Below are 17657 nucleotides of genomic sequence, written 5' to 3' on the forward strand. Positions count from 1 at the left end.
TCTGTAGTCTTGCTGAATATCCCTCCTTTCCCTCCCACTTCCTTGGGGCTTGATTTGCCCTCTGGGAATGGCTCTCACCACATTAAACTTCACCTCCACCTTCTGCATCTTCTCAGCCTCTTGCTCGTTCTAAGGCATCCCTTCACTGCCTTCCTTCTCTTTGTCTCTTCCACTTGGTTCATTCACATGAGCTAAATGGTTATGGAGTCACTCTTAATGAGTATGGTCACCACACACCATCACTGTAATGGCTCGGTCCAGAGCAGCTTGTAAAAGCAGGGCCAAGGAAGAGTAGGCAAACCAAGTGGGGACAAAGGAGTTACCCTTTGGTAATGGAAGACTCGGTATTACCCGAGAGGCTGCGTCTGTGCCAAACGCTTTCTCGAAATGCTGGCCAGGTCCATTCTTGGCTTTAGCAGATAGTGCCCTGGACTGAAAGGAGGCGTGATATCCCTAATGCCTTGTTTTCTGAGCTTCTTTCAAACATGAGGCTAATAATACTTCCCTTGTGTGTGGATGCTCTGAGTGTTAAATGAGGTAAAGCACCTGACCTGGTACCTAGAATGTAAGAAGGGCTCTCATAACCTGTAAGCTTTGTTCTTATTTGTATTAGTATTCTATTGCTACATAATAAGCTACTACAAAGTTAGCAGAATGAAACTACATATATTTATTACCTTACAGATAATAAATAGATCTTATAAATCTTATAAATAAATATAAGATAATTATCTTACAGATCACAAGTCTAGGCACAACAGCCACTATGGGGTCCTTTGCTCTGGTTCTCACGAAGCTGACATCAGGAGTTGGCCGGGTCGTGTCCTCATCTGGGGCTTGGGGTTCTCCTGCAAGTTCAGGCAGGTTGCTGGCAGAATCCAGTCCCTGTGGTTGTCAGGCTGAAGTCCCCGTTCCCTTGCGGGCTGGTTGGGGGTTGCACCCAGCTCCTGGAGACCACCCCCAGTCCGAGCCACATGGCCCTCTTACCACACAGCAGCTACTTCTCATAGCCAGCAGGAGAGTCTTAATGTTACATACCACCTCATGTAGCATTCCATACTTGTGGGCATGGCCATTCCATCAAATTCATGGGATCCTCCGCACTCGAGGAGAGAAGATCATACAGGCCGTGTTCTCTAAGGGGTGGGGATATTGGGGCCATCTTTGAATCCTGCCCATCACAACATCACAGTTATCATGAATCTGACATAGTTGCTGAGGATTCTTCTCTTTACAGATTCATGATAGAAAATAGTTTAATCTCCTTTGTTTACCATTAATTGTTTGAACACCGCCTACCCTAAAAGCAGGAAGGCCTTTTTCTCCCTTGAGTGCTCCCCCCTTCTTTCACACCGATGTGCACAAACATGCACATGCACACACACACACTGGTCACCCAAGACCGTTGAGATTCTTGAGGAGGAGGGCACCAAGGAGTTGCTGTGGACAGTGCTGTGCATCAGTGAGCAGAGTGTGCTGTTTGGGTGGTAGTGGGTCCTTGCTGGCCCAGCCCTGGCCCAGATGCCCCCAGCCCCCTGAACTGGGCATTTCATTTCCCCTCACATTCTCTTTCCGACAATGCAACCACGGTGTGTGTGTGCTAGGACCGGAGGGCCGGGACTCCTCCACCAACGCTGAGGGCCTCGTGCCAGGCCAGGTCATTGCCAGGCTGGATTTCTGCGTGGTCTCCGCTCAGGTGTCACCTTCTCAGTGAGTCATCCCTGAACACCCTGTTTGAACTTGTATTACCTACCACCCCGTTTCCCTCGCTTTCAGCCTTCCAGCTTCTACTTTCGTTTTCACCAGAGTAGGACGTATTGCTGTCCAACACAGTTCATATTTTTCTTGTTTGTTTGTCTTTCTCTTCTAGAAAGAAAGCTCCCCCATGGCAGGGACTTCTATCTGGCTTTTCATTGTTCCACCCCCCAGGGTCCAGCAAGTTCCTAGTAGCACCTTGGTGGCTTTTTGATGGGTGCATAGGTTGTAAGAACAGCAGCGTTTTTTAAATTGTTTAATTCAAGGGCACCTGGGTGGCTCAGTTGGTTAAGCGACTGCCTTCGGCTCAGGTCATGATCCTGGAGTCCCGGGATCGAGTCCCGCATCGGGCTCCTTGCTGGGCAGGGAGTCTGCTTCTCCCTCTGACCCTCTTCCCTCTCGTGCTCTCTGTCTCTCATTCTCTCTCTCAAATAAATAAATAAAATCTTTAAAAAAATAAAAAAATAGTTTAATTCAAGTAGAATTCATATACAGTGTTATATTAGTCTCGGGTGTACAATATAATGATTCAACAATTCTACGCATTACTCAGTGCTCACCGCGGTAAGCGTACTCGAAATCTCCATCACCTATCCCCCCATCCCCCCATCCCCCTGCCTACCTCCCCCCTGGCTACCACCCGTTTGTTCTCTGTAGTTAAGAGTCTGTTTTTTGTTTGTCTCTTTTCTTCTTTGTTCGACTGGCAGCATTTTTAAGCACATACTTCTGTGCTCTGCTGTTTGTTGGTTGATTAAAGCAAGTAAAACAGATTACCTTCTGTCACCAACTTATGGGAGCATCCTATAGGAATCATAACGAGTTCTACCTAGTACGTGCAAGTTCATGTTTGTGGGCTGTGGGAGGACTGGGTGTGAAAACGTGTATCATGTGGAGAATGTGTGTGTGCGTGGTTCCGTTGGTGGTGGTGGTGGTTCAGCAGGAGTCTCTCAGCTCAGTTTGTCCTTGAAGTGATAGAGGATTTAGCAGCAGTCGGGTGCTGGGTGTTTAGAAACACAGACACAAGCCCTGGGAGCCAACTAAGGAGAAACGGCATTGGAGCTCAGCTTTGCTGAGTTTCACTGAACTCATAACTCTCCATCTCAACTGGTCTTCACTTACATTTCCTAGGGAGCTATCTTCTACACATTTTTCTTCATACAACAAGCCAATTTATACTGGAATTACCTACAAATCCAGTGTCCAAGATCCTGGATCAAACTGTGTATTTCTCCCAGCTATTTTTTTTTATTTGAAGTATTATTTTATTCCAAAAGGAAAAAAAAATATTTCTGAACTGGCAACTATTTCAGCTAGAGTAAGCTGTGTTTTTGCTTTAAAAAAAAAAATCAGATTTAGCACTCTCTTACTCCATACACATGGAATGAATGTTTCCTACTTAAATTTTTAAGAGAAGAAAACTGGCAGGAACCTAGATCACAACTATATGATCGTGTAGTGTTATTGAGGAACAACCCACCTTGCTCCCTTTCCCCACCTACTACCGCTTGGACTCAAGTCACTGTAGTGAAAGTGTCTAAATACCAACGTGCAGAACCAAGGGGCTTCAGCTTTCATGGTAGTCTCTCTTTTCCAAAAAAAAGTTGGGGGGTGGAGTATTTTTTTTTTTTAAGATTTTATTTATTTATTTTTTAGAGAGCGAGCAAGAGAGAAACAGCATGAGAGGGGAGAGGGTCAGAGGGAGAAGCAGGCTCTCCGCTGAGCCGGGAGCCCGATGTGGGACTCGATCCCAGGACCCTGGGATCATGACCTGAGCCGAAGGTAGACGCTTAACCTTCTGAGCCACCCAGGTGCCCCGGGGGTGGAGTATTAAAGGAAGCTAACGTGACTCTTTAGAGTCCACACTGAGTCCTGAGGGCCTTGAATGGGCAGCAATTCCAGGGGAGGAACAGCCCCTGAGCACGGCCTGTGCCCTGCAGGGCCCCCAGCCTCAGGCACTGCGGAGGGGCAGGGGCAGCAAGGACAGTCCCGTCAGCAGATTGTATAAGGATGATGGCCTTAAAACTTAAAGCGGTCCTGCAAAGGGGGCCTGGCCTCCCACCCACTTTACTGGGAAACTGCAAAAACTCAGTTACGGGAAACTGAGGCTCACAGAGGTTGAGTAACTTGTCAGAAGCCCCACAGCCATTAAGTGGCAAGCCCAGGACTACCCCTCCTATGTCGTCTGACTCCGTAACCTCTGCTTTTAACCTCACTGGACTTGCCATGTGGTAGGGCCATCTCGTGACCTTCATCAGGGATCGGGCGCTGAGCAGGATCTAGGGCGCATGGACGCGGGTCTGTGGTTGAGCTTCCTTCCAGCTGCAGAGCTGATGGGTTTCGTGCTGGCCTTTGGTCATAGGCCTCACCAGAGGGAAGCCCCTGTGATCCAGCACGTGGAGATGTATAGGAGACACGGCACTTTGAATGACGCTCACTGCGTCCATCTCAGTACTTCCCATTTGGGCGCCCGGACTGACAGCAGTCAGTCCCGCCAGTTTGTGATGCGACGGTGCCAGTCCCGTCCTTTGCCCTGAAATCAGCCTGGACCTCATGACTGGTTCGGTATTCCTTCCAAGCCGGACACTGACCCGCCTGTGCTGCCCCCTCTCTCCCGCAGATGCCGCCCCTACGAGGACTGCTGTGGTTCCAGGTGCTGCGTGCGGGCCCTCTCCATACAGAGGCTGTGGTATTTTTGGTAGGTCACAACTCTTCCTGGTCTCGAATGCCTTGCTCTCCCCCCACATCCCCTCCCCCAGGGGCTCTGCCACACTCCGTATTATCACATCACCTTCACCTGAGCTCTCGGTCTCAGGGACAGCCTCAGTCAAGAAAACAGTTACGTTCAGCCTGGCTTCGTGACAAGCACTTCTGCTCACAGAGTTTGCAGAAAGCTCGTTCCCATTTTCACAGGCTGTGGCCGGGAAAGAGGAGTTAATCTTTTGGAAGGTGGGCGGGATGACAGTGTTGTCCTTCAGCAGCTGCTTCGCCAGTTGCCGGGATGGAACTGAGGATGACTGTCTGAAGGACTCGGAGTTAGCGAATCTTGGTACAATGTTTCTGCTGCCTGAAGGCCATTCCCATTCACGCTGTGTCAGCCGAATCTTAACTTTCAGGACGGACAGCCTGCTGATGATCTTCCAGCTCTGCTGAGGGAGATCGGGAGCTGTCTGAAGTCTGTAAAATTCTGCCTTGAGAGGGAGTGAGGGAGTATTGCTGACAGAGCATCCCAGAAGGATAGGGGTGCAGTTTCCATTAACGGGAACCCCCCGTGCATTGCCCTCCTCAGGGGATGCCCGTTTGGGGGTATGTCTGAAAATGTACTTGACTCTGTAGATGAGAGATACTGCTTCAGATCTCAGGGTTGGCAGGGCATGGGCGGGAGAGGGTTTGCCTGAAACCAAAAGAGCATTTGATCAGGGAAAACACCAGTACGTGGGATTCCACATGTCACGTTATCTTTGATAGGAGAGGTTGCTTTCCTATCACTGTCCCTGCCTCCTTGATGGGGCATCGGGCATTTGGGGGCTCAGCTCACCTGTCACATCTGGCCCTGGCCTGGCCTCCCTCAGAGCTGGCTTGGACATCCCCTGTCTTGATGTCACTCTTCTGGCAAGCCCTACTGAACCAAGTGCCATGTTGGTACCTAAAACTCTGTAGTAGAAGGTAAATTGTTTTTAGCCTAAGATTTTCTAAATGTGAACATCTCTGGGTGCACTTTAAGGTGGAGTGGACTAGTACCAAAGCAGGGGACAGGAGGACCAGGGGGGGTGCCCTTTCAGAGCTTTGCCTAGCTTCATGCATACTTGCCCTCAGAATTTTCCTCCATGGGGCCTTGTGTAGTAGAAGGAGACAGGACCGTCTGGGGCAAGAATTCTGAAATAGTTAGGAAGTTTTGCCAGGTTACCATCAAGTGAGGGGTGCCAGATGCCAGAAGATGTGGCCAAGCTCCTAGTGTTGATATTCTGACAACAGGTTCTAAAGTGGGGATATAGCCAGAGAACACCCTGAGGTATAATTTTGAGGTGCCCCAGCTGAAGTCAAAGGATGCCTGAGTTCTTTCTGCTCAATGCATTCCTTCTCTTGGTAAACATTAAGTGTCTGGTATGCACCAGGGCCCCATGGAGAGGCACTTACAGTAGTCAGGCTCCTAAAAGAGACAGATGTCTAAGTAGGTAATTATATGTGGAAAGTTTTATTTCTTTTTAAAGATTTTTTATTTATTTATTTGAGAAAGAGAGCATGAGCAGAGGGGAGGAGCAGAGGGAGAGGGAGAAGCAGACTCCCTGCTAAGCAGGGAGCCCTATGTGGGGCTGTGTCCTAGGACCAAGATCACGACTTGAGCCGAAGGCAAATGCTTAACTGACTGAGCCACCCAGGCGCCCCAGTGTGTGGAGAGTTTTAAACCAGTGTTCTGGAAACACAAAATGGAGCCTCTGATGCCAGAGAAGTTGGGGAAAGCTTGCAAAGCTTCTGACCGGGTCTCAGAGAGGGTGTTCTGTGCAAAGGGACCAGCACATTGATGGGACAGAGACATAAGAAGAGCCAGTGTGATGCGAGAGTGGCAGGAAATTCATGTGGGGGCAGGTGTTTGGGGGAGAGGGACAGGGGATGCGAATACGGAGCTGGCCGTGGAGGGAAGGAAGGGCTGCCCTCCAACCTGGGTCCCACCTGGCTTTTGAGGAAGTCTGTCTCCTCACCATAGAACAAAGGTTTTGGAGGAAAATGCTTTCAAAAGTCCCTGCCAGTTCTAAAATCTTGAGTAATCTTTAACCAGCACAGCCTGAATGAAATCACTGGGGTTAGAAAAACTAGACCAGTAGCACCTTGGTAGAGCTGGGAAGCACACTAGAAAGGAGTAAAACCTGGCAGGGTTAGCACCGTGCATGAGCCCTGCTCCTGGGGGCTCCCACTCAGGAGATCTGGATGCACCTGGGTCTGCGTAGTAGTTCAGGGAGAGAACCACGTGCTGGGGAGAGGGCAGAAAGAGATTGGAAAAAACAAATTGAATTGAACAAACCAGTTTACTTTTGATGATAGAAAAGGCAGAAACTTCCTCTCTTAATCCCTGGAAAGCTCCCCAAACCTGTTCAGCAATCAATCTCTAGTACTTCAAAGAACTGCTTTTCTTACTCTACCACTCCTTTTCCCTGAGGTCCTGCTTCTCTCTTTCCTTGTTCCTATAAGCTCATTTCCCTGTCCCTTACCAGTTTCTCTCTTAAAATAAGTTCTTTCAGACCCATATTTCAGTGAGGAATGAATCTGATGATGATTGATACCGAGGCTGGCCATTGGTCTCCTGCCGTGTGACTTTGTTCTGTCCCTGCCTTGTACTTACTTGCCATCAGCCTAAAGTCTGAGGTGCAATATCGTTCTTATTTGGCTAGGAGAAGAAGAATTCCATTTGATAGTGTAATCCACATTTCAGCTTATCTCCTGGAACAGACCCATATCTCAGATGGCTTCTGCATTTTCCAATCCAGGGAGCCTGGGGGTGAGTCTCTTGGGAGTGAGTGGTAGTGTTATTTGAAAAGGTAAACCCTTATATACAGTCAGCCTCTCTGTGCTTTATATTCCTGCTCAGATACTTACAGTTGGACCTACTGTTGAATGTAAGATTATAATTGAGTCCCCCCGAGGGAAATTAATTTTAAGAGCTGAAACAGTTCCCTTTGTGATTCCAGCATCCCAGAGCTGAGATGCCAGGCCCCTGCGCAGTAGGGATTTCTTAGCTCCCCAAGACTGCAGCCCACAGCCATCCCCTGGGGCCTCTTGCTCACCCAGCTCCCTGCTGGGGCGCAGTTGCTGTTCTTTCCCCCCAGAACGTGCCTTTCCTCCTCTCCAGCTTGCCTCTTTCTTTCCATCCTTCAGAACTCAGCTCGGATGTTGAAGGGAAAGAAGTTTTTCCGATTGCCTCACTGTAACACATACCCTTGTTTAAAACCTCTTGTTGCACTGACTTGTATGCTTAAAAATGGTGGAGACGGTCAATTTTACGTATGTAACATACACACACACACACCCCTATGATTGCACCTTCGTTTTTCTTTCATAGCACTTACCAGAGTTGTAAATCACTGATTTTGTAACTTTATGTTTTGCTGTTTCCCTCCTCTACCAGAACTCAGGTTTAACTGGTGGGGAGGGACTCACCTTACTCTCTATAATGCACAACATGGTGCTGGGAGCAGAGCAGCTGCTTAAAAATTGTTGAATAAATAATGAATTAGAAGACAGGTCAGAAAGCCACAATTGCAGCCCTTTCCTGAATCATTTCCTGTCTTTTGCCTCTGATCTTTCTTCCTACTCCATGTTCCAAGGTTGTCCAGTAAATACTTATTGACTGACTGATGGACTTACACTTAGCATCATATTAATATTCTTAAAATCTTTATTGTCTGCTTTTTTTCTAAATTTCATTTATGTGTGGTCAGATGCCTTTAACCATGATGTAGCATCTCTGCTCCATGTTCATCTTTCACAAGGCAGTAAGCTGCCCACATAGTGTGGGTATATTGGGTGAGGTTCTGGAAGATTCCATGAGTCCCATAGTAATGTCAGAGTTTCCCAGCTATGTGTGTGTGCAGGACAGACAGCTTGGCTCTTCTCAGAATGACTTCCCTAGTGTCTAGAAAGACAAGGTACAGCGCAAATGTGAGGTGGGAAGAAGCCGTTTATCCATTTGTCTGTCATTTATTAAATGCCAGCAACATGACAGTCTCTGAGAAGTCTTAGATGAGTTGGACAAAGATCCTGTCATTAAAGCAGTCAGCTCTGCTGTTTGTTAGACTTTAAGGTCACGGTAGGAGAATGGCAGCCATACTTAGAGATGTCACATCGGCAGCTTTTTTATTGACTGTATTTCCTCTAGTCCTGTAGGTTTTCTATAATTAAGGTGTGCTCTAAGAAGGCCACCATTTAAAATTTCTTTGTCAATATTCATGTAATAATGGAGAGAAAACTGCTAGGAAGGATAAAAGTGCTTATCCTTGTTGCTTTCCCGGTGAAGCATGGGAAGTGGGGGACATGGACCGTGAGGCAAAGCTGGATCAGCCACGGCTTGCATCCAGACGAGATTCAAAAGGCATCTCCCGTTTTTTTTTTTTTTTTAAAGATTTTATTTTTATTTATTTGACAGAGGGAGACACAGCGAGAGAGGGAACACAAGCAGGGGAAGCGGGAGAGGGAGAAGCAGGCTCCCCGAGGAGCAGGGAGCCCGATGCCAGGCTCAATCCCAGGACCCTGGGATCGTGACCTGAACCAAAGGCAGACGCTTAACAACTGAGCCACCCAGGTGCCCCAGGCATCTCCCGTTTTGACTAAAACTTTTGAGTTGAGGTCAGGGCCATGGACAGGAAGGGATTGCACCAACCCTTTGAAGGCAGCTAACCATATGGAGCATTTTGAGACAGAAAGCTCACTTAGCTTCTCAGTGTGAGTGAGTCCTGTTCAGGGGCGTCCCAGAAGTCTCCCAGGTGTCATCCACCCAAGAATGTCCTGGCAGAAATGTCAGGGGAAGGCCAGCCTGAGAAGCCGGGTGCTGAGCCCCTGTGACCCCTGCATCGCGAGTCCCTGTGCGCGGACCCCCGAGTCCTAGGGCCTTTGAGCCCGGGCCAAGCCACTGTCTGCCCTGAGCACCACCTCACCACTGTGCTCTTGCTCAGGTTCCTCCTGATGATGGGCGTGCTCTTCTGCTGCGGAGCCGGCTTCTTTATCCGGAGGCGCATGTACCCCCCGCCGCTGATCGAGGAGCCTGCGTTCAACGTGTCCTACACCAGGCAGCCCCCGAACCCCGCGCCAGGTCAGCCCGCCCCTCTGTCCTTGTCTCTCCTCTCTGCAGTGTTTGTGTCCCCTGCAAGCATTTGAAAAGGTCCCTGCTACCACGTGTGCTAGAAGAAAAAAATTCAGGCCATGTTTATTCATTTAAGGTCTGAGGATCAACCTTACCATGCATTTGTGCTGATGAAAAGTGCAGCATCTATTAGATTGTATTTCTGTGACCTCGTATCCTTCCCTAAATAGTGGTGTGCCTTTTATGCATATTTATGCAGTTCATATATGCATATCGTTTGCTCTTTTTCCTTAAAAATCATTCCATGTATAAATTTCTATGTACAAACAATAGTGTCCCTGTTATTTATAATGCATCTGGACTAAATATTAATTATGCCACTTTAAATGGTGATTTGCTCAGATATTCTGTCATTGCTGATCGTTTGTTTTGTTTTTTATTCATTCATTCAACAAGTATTTATGCAATTTACTAGTATTCTGAATACTTATAAACAGTGCGGCTAGAGACATTTCTGTACAAGTTACATTTGGCCTAGTTAGGGAACATTACCCAAAGTGATGCCACAGAGTCAGAAAAAAGTAGTGGTTTCTTAATTCTTACAAAATTGCTTTAACTATCTAAAAACTCTCAAGGACTCTGGTGGGCGAATTCAAGCTTCCCTTGGGACACGGGCTGGTTCCCTATTTTTGACATTATATGTGAGATGTTTTCCTTCCCTTTGAGGGAACCTCCTGCAGAGGAAGGGATAGAGGGGTGGTTAGGCATTGCTCATTCGAGTTCCTGTCCTTCGGCCACTGTGTGCTGAGGTCATCACTCCCGTGCACCCTGCTCTCCTGCTGTCTGTCACAGTTGTCCCCTGGGGAGCAGAGGGCAGGGGTTTTCTCTATTGATTGCACACCACAAGTAGACAGAATTCTAGGAGCAGTTCCTGCCATGGTTTTTACATCCTAGAGATGTGCTAAACAGTGTAGTAGGGTTTATAGTTAACAGCACTGTTAACTTAAAATTTTGTGAAGAGGGTAGATCTTACATTAAGTGTTCTTATCATCATAATAATAAATTTGGAGGTAATGAATAGATTTATGGCATATATTGTGGTGATGACTTCACCATATATATTTATCTCTAAACTGACCACATTGTATACATTAAATACGTTCAGCTTTTTGTATGTCAGGGATAACTCAAAAAAGTGTTTTTTTTTTTTTTAAAAAGAATTAGGGGAATTTAGTGTACAAAGTTTTCTCTCTCCTGTTTGCATGGAGGACGTGCTGTTCTCAAGATGCAAAGGGAGTAGAAATGGACATTTGTTGATTAGTTCTTTTACACCAGATACTCCCCAGTTTTTTTAAAAGAATAATCTTTATTATTTTTCTAAATGTTACTAAAAGATCTGAATATGAATTTTCCTTAACAGTTTAGAGGTTGCTGTACTTAAACTTTCAATCAGGATAGCATGACTTTTCACATGTACATGGATTTTATTCTTTCGTATTTGGAAATATCTGAATAGCTTCAAATGTACTCTCTAGCATAGGGTGAGGTGCAGATTTTCAGTTAAAATTGGGGAGGGCGCAAAATTAGATTTCATCTGGATTAATTTGAGTCAGTCCTTTGATTTTTTTTTCTTTTCCAAGAACGAAACAGTAAATCAGAGAAATGGGCCAAACATTTACAAATTTCCTCTTCTTCTTTCTGTTATCACTATGTCAATCTGTAGTGCAGGGAAAAGCAGTCCATGTCCCACGTGGCCACAGATGCAAGATGCCACGTGCCCTTTGTCCACGGTGCTGGCCAAGTGTCAGGTCTGCCGTCCCTTTCCTGTCAGGGTGAATGCGGTGAGCAGGTGGAGCTCCCAGCTGCCTGCCACGTAATTCCCCTTGAATGTCTATGTGGTCTCAGGATTTCCAAATGAGAACGCTCTGTGTCCCCCACGTGCCATCTTTCCTCATTCTGCCTCTTTTCTGCATCTCGGTGCACCCTGCCTGGAGTCCTCAGTCCCATTACCAGCCACACCCATCTCAGAGACCTTAGGCCTTAGGCCTTATTTCAGACCCTTACCCCTGAGCAATGGCTGCTGAAAGTTTCCCAGTCACTGATATCTTCTAGCTCTTTGTCTACCACAGTGCCACCAGAAAGTTCTTTATAAAAAAAATAAAAAGCACGTCGGTCATGTTATTCTTTGGCTTTAAGGTTCTCTGCCGGCTCACTTTGCTCCCTGCAAGTCCACACTCCTTAGCCAAGGACTCAGAAGCCTTTACAACCTCCTCCCTCCCCCCACGGCCTTCTGCTCAGTGCCCTGTGTGAGCCACCGGCTCTCTCAAGCCCTGCCGTCTCATGAGATCCTGCACATGCCCTCTGTCTGCCTGGAAAATGCCCCCTTAGTGGAATTGTCCCAGGCCCTTCATTGCCTTTCTCCCCTGGGTGCTTTGCCAAGTGCTTTAACAGCATTGATTGTGGTGAGTTTTAATCCCTTGTGTATACTTTGGTCCCCGCACTGAGCCCTGCTTCAGTAGGATTTACATCTCAGGCACCAGGCAGCTGAGTGCACTGGTCAGCCTGGGGTCAGGATTTACTGTGGCCGCCCTCAGAGCCTGGAGCCCTGGCCGGCTTGAAGTGCTCACTCAGCCCATGGATACTGCCCAGCTGCTGTGCAGCAGGGACATGGGACACTGCAGCGAGCCTGGGTTCCAGCCCTCACCCACCTGCTTTGCATTGCGTAGTTTGCACGACTGTGTGTGAGAGCCTGAGTGATTGTACAATTGACTATCTAGTCACCAACCACGGTGAAACCTGTGGCAGAAAAGGTCAGGATGCGGGGAAGCCATGTATGTGGGAGGCTCTCTGCAGTATGGGTAGATGGGAATGAATGTCTAAGTGGGGGTGAGCAGGGGAGGAGTGAGGGGCCGGGAGGTGGCCAGAGAGGCTCCCGCGGTCTTCCTTTCCCACCAGCCTTTAGCACGCCCCCAGGTCTCTGGAGCTGCAGAGCTCCAGCAGCTGTTGTCTGTCCTGTGACCACAACCCCCCCTCCCACAGGACACTACTGAAGGTGGCATAGATGTAGGAGGGTCCCCAGTACAAAATTGTCCCTTTGTAGACAGTGGAGAAAGACCAGAAACGCCAGGGAGCAGCTGTTGGGGATGAAACACAGGCTCTTAAGCGTCTCGGGGAATGTGGTTCGACCCCGTGCTACCTTGTGGTTGGAGGCATTCAGAGAAGTGGGGGCCATGCATTTTCCTCCAAGACCTCCCATGATGCATCCACACTGGAGCTGCGTCATTGACCACCTGTCGAGAGACACTGATTTGGGTGCTCCTACCTGTCTGCAGTGAGTCATCACCATCTTTCTTACATTTGTTGTAGCAGTATGCAATCGCCAATCCCAAAATATAGCAGAGCATCGAACGAGAAGAGGGTTTGGTCGGGTTCTGTGGGGGTTGGGCAGTTTCCGTAATTGCACTACAAGATCAAGGTCTGTGTCATTTGGTCACAGCGCTGAGCTTGGAAGCAATGTAAGTCCTTTGATTCGATTCTTTAGTCATAAAAAAAAGGGGGGGGGGCCTGTTGGCTTTTTAGTGATTCTGGTGGAGACACCCATCTCATGCTGTCGGTGGGCTTCATCCCCTCTGCAGCACGTTGTTGAGATCCTTTGATTCCAATCTTTCCTTTTCTATGGCTTCCCCGCATCCTGACCTTTTCTCATCACTGTGCCCCTGGGGATGTGCAGTGGGAGAAGGCCATGCAGGTCTCGGCAGCGTAGGAAGAGAAACTCAGTGAACTAACATTACGTGGTGGGTTCACAGGATAAATATTACGCCCAGGAATAGACTGCTCAGTGCTCAGGAAAACACACGTGTTTGTGGATTTGCTGGGGTGGCTCCATCTCTCTTCTGTTGGCCTGGGGGAGGGGAAGTGGATTCTGGTGAGCTTTGCTTATTCGTGAAGAAGAAAAAGCGGCAGGTCTTAGAGAATCCATACTCATGCACAGGAGGACAGGGGGAGGGTAGCGGCTTGCATCCTGGTTTGCAGAGGGGCACACAGCGGTGTTCCACCTGGGACCAGCATCCCAGTCCAGTGTGGCTGAGTGAAGAAGAGCAGATCTACACATTGTAGAGATGGCTCCTAACTGGGGCACAGGGAGGACTGTGGCAGCATCATGGCTTTAGGGGGCTGATACAGGTTGGAGCAAGACCCGGGGGAAGAGACCGACAAACTGGGTATGCAATTGAAGTTCAAAGGTAGGGCTCCCAAAAGAAACCAAGGCTGAGGCCCGAGGCCTCCCATTAGCTCATTTGGGCCTTGAGCTAGCTGAGGGGTGTTGGAGAAGCTGTGGTTTGGGGAACAAAAAGAGGCACCTGGACAGGGTGTTAGGAGGCCTAAGGTCTCTGAGATCACAGTGGGCCCCTGTCCTTTCTGAGTCTAGGTAGGCACTTTATCTGCAAAATGGAATCAGATTAAGAAAAGCACTCCTCGTTTTTGTTCGTCTTTATATACGGAGGTAGCCAAAATGTAACCGGAGAAAGTCAGAGCTCCCTAAATGCTGTAGGCCCCCCCAAAATCTTCCCACATCATGCTAACTGGCAGGGCCCATGGATACATCCTCCTGGGTAGAGAGGAAAGATAGACTTCCTTCCTTCATTCAGAAAACATGAGCTAACTGGCAGCCTCCACTGTGTTCATACAGGAGGAGAGGTAGGACCAAGATATCCTCACTGCTGCCCTTTAAGAACTTGTAGAAAGAGGGGGTTGGGGAAGAGGGTTAAAATGTACAAACTTCCAGTAATAAGGTAAATACAGTCTGGGGATGTAATGCACAGCATGGTGACTATAGTCAATACTTTATTGCTATTTGGAAGCTGCTAAGAGGGTAGATCTTGAAAGTTCTCATCACAAAGAAAAAAAGATGCAACCATGCAAGGTGGTGGATGTTAAGTAACTTACTGTGGTGATCATTTTGCAATATAAACATATATGTATCAAATCATTATGTTTATATCTTAAACTTATACAATACTCTGTGTCAATTACACCTCCATAAAACTGGAAGAAGAAAAGAACTTTTAGAGCAATAGGAAAAAAAACGTAAAAACCTTGGCTAAAGCAGGGCTGTGGGTCTGGAGGATAGCAGGGGCTGGATTTCAGGAAACCCTGAGTGGTGGTCTCAACTGAATTTGGTGTGCACGAGATGAATGTAGGGAAGGGGGGGCTAAGGGGACCACCAAGAAGAAGATTCAATTATGGCCTCTCTTCTTTATGGGATATTATGTGGTCACCAGAGTTAATAGTGAAGATCAAGGCCACGTAACTGTGGCAAGACAAGAATAAAGCTGTGTTTAGGGAGGAGGGCAGTTGGTGGTATGTTATTTAGAGTGTGGATTCTGACTGTGTAATCACACAAATGCACAGAGAGAGATGCGAGAGAATAAGCAGTTATGACATCTGTGGTGTTAATGTGGTTTGTCTTCTTTTAAAATGGTTTCCTTTAATACTGATTAATGTGACTAACACTGATTTAAAAAATTAATTTTATTATTTTTTAAATAATTAGGGCGAGGGAGGAGGTGTGGTTTTGAGATTACGGCCTCACAGCATGGAGTTCCTCCTTGCTAACCAGAAATATTTTTTCCAGAAAGTTCCATGTGTCTGTCTTTCTGATTTTCTGCTTCTGTGTCTTACTCTGTCATTCTTACTCTGATAATTCTTTCTAACTTTGATTCCAATCTTTCCTTATTCTATGACAACTCAATTGCTATTTTGTATGATTTGCATCACTCAGTTCATATAAAGTACATACATCTAGAATGTTCTACCATATAAAAATGGGAGTTTAATTTTTTTCCTGCCATTTGAAAATGTGAGGGTTTTTTTTCCCCCTCATAAAAACATGTAATATCCTTAGCTACTACAGATAGATGACACACTTCACACAGAGTGCAATGCAAAAGGAAGGGCATTTTTTATAGCCTGCCCTGTTGGTAGGCGGTTCATATTGTTACTTTAATGACAGCAGTGTTCCCATCTATAATCTTCGATCATCGGGGACAGAAACTTCTAGCACATGTAAGTCTTCTGCTTATTATTCTCTGCTCTGCCAATGACAGAGCAGAGACAGAGTTTGATCCCCTTTTCTGCCCAGTGCACATTCTTAAAAACCACTCGTACTTGAGGGAAGATGACACGTGTCTGAAGTGTGCTCCTTACGTGGTTCCTAAGCGCAAAGCCAGTCGGACAGACTGTTCCCACTCACTTCATTTGCATTTAAGACCCTTAGATTACCTTTCAGGTCTGCTGCTTCATCTGTCCAGACTGCCTCCCAAGCCTGTCATCATGAACTTTTCTCCCTAAATGTATTCAAAATGGCTGTGATAGTCCTTTCAGAGCTGAAGTAAGGGCAGACTTGGGCCAGACTAGACAGAGGGCTCCTTATTGCAGAGAGGTCCCCAAACGATGTCTTGTACACACGCAGTCTCCTTCTGTCACCTGCCAATGTGTTTGAAGCGCATGTACTGGGTGCCAAGTGCCGTGCTTAGCCAAGTGCATACAGGGGAGATTAAACAGATGGCCCCTGCCTCTGGGCTCCTCAAGAAGGACAGCGAAGCAGAATGACAGCAGTAGTAACTCCTGACCTCTAATCTAACAGAAAAATGTGGAAGCTGTAGATCCTGAAGTTAAAAATTATGAAGTTTGAAATTTTTATTCTCTCATCTTACATATTCGGGTTGCATGTGGCACTTCAGCAAAAATGATACACAACATGCATTTTTCACCTGATCTGCCTTTTACCTTTTCAGTTGACCTTTTATAAACTTTCAGTGTCCTCTGATACATTTCATCTTTTTTTTAGAAGACTTTTAATGTCTTGGGGAGATACTTTAAAATGTTTTTCTGCTTGCTCTTTGTTGTGTATTAATATTTTAACCCTTATGAAATATAAATCAAAACCACAATGAGATACCACCTCACACCTGTCAGAATGGCTAAAATTAACAAGTCAGGAAACAACAGGTGTTGGCGAGGCTGCGGAGAAAGGGGAACCCTTCTACACTGTTGGTGGGAATGCAAGCTGGTGCAGCCACTCTGGAAAACAGTATGGAGGTTCCTCAAAAAGTTAAAAATAGAACTACCCTATGACCCAACATTTGCACTACTAGGTATTTACCCAAAGGATACAAAAATACAGACTCGAAGGGGCATGTGTACCCTGACGTTTATAGCAGTATTATCAACAATAGCCGAACTATGGAAAGAGCCCAGATGTCCATCAACTGATGAATGGATGAGGAAGATGTGGTATATATACATAGTGGAATATTACTCAGCCATCAGAAGAATACAGTCTTGCCATATGCAATGTGAATGAAGCTACAGTGTATTATGCTAAGTGAAATAGGTCAGAGAAAGATGGATACCATATGATTTCACTCATATGTGGAATTTAAGAAACAAAACAAATGAATACATGCAAAGAAAAAAGAGAGAGAGGGAAACAAACCATAAGAGACTCTTTTTTTTTTTTAAGATTTTTTATTTATTTATTTGAGAGAGAGAGAATGAGAGACAGCATGAGAGGGAGGAGGGTCAGAGGGAGAAGCAGACTCCCCGCCGAGCAGGGAGCCTGATGCGGGACTCGATCCCGGGACTCCAGGATCATGACCTGAGCCGAAGGCAGTCGCTTAACCAACTGAGCCACCCAGGCGCCCCCATAAGAGACTCTTAATGGCAGAGAACAAACTGAGGGTTGACGGAGGGAGGTGGGTGGGGGGATGGGCTAGATGGGTGATGGACTTTAAGGGGGGCACTGGTTATGATAAGCACTGAGTGTTATATGTAAGTGGTGAATCACTAAAATCTCCTGAAACCAATATTACATTATATGTTAACTAAATAGAATTTAGATAAAAATTTGAAGGAAAAAATATTTTAACCCTTGCATCTCTGTGGAGGAAAAGCTGTCAGGTAGGAAGCTAGGCTGCCTACTCATTTGACACCCATGAAGGTAATCATTATTACTGAAAACAAAGCAAGCTTAGCAGTGGGTATGTAGCCAACCAGGGGTATTTTATTAGTTCCCTTTGAGTTATCATAGGCAAACAAGAGAGAAAAATCATAG

At 46.7% G+C, this 17657-nt stretch overlaps 1 protein-coding gene across 1 annotated transcript in view; it reads left to right on the forward strand.

Moving 5' to 3' along the window:
- Positions 1-17657, forward strand: part of VOPP1 (VOPP1 WW domain binding protein) — a 112098-nt gene that overhangs the window by 73668 nt on the left and 20773 nt on the right. The window contains exons 3-4 of the mRNA XM_045864944.3: positions 4373-4450; positions 9417-9553. Coding sequence (XP_045720900.2) covers positions 4373-4450; positions 9417-9553 — 215 coding nt within the window. The remainder of the gene's footprint in view (positions 1-4372; positions 4451-9416; positions 9554-17657) is intronic.

Source organism: Mirounga angustirostris, unplaced genomic scaffold (assembly GCF_029215605.1).
Source record: "Mirounga angustirostris isolate CCGP_5_RB_7025 unplaced genomic scaffold, mMirAng1.0.hap1 SCAF_12, whole genome shotgun sequence".
Classification (NCBI taxonomy): domain Eukaryota; kingdom Metazoa; phylum Chordata; class Mammalia; order Carnivora; family Phocidae; genus Mirounga; species Mirounga angustirostris.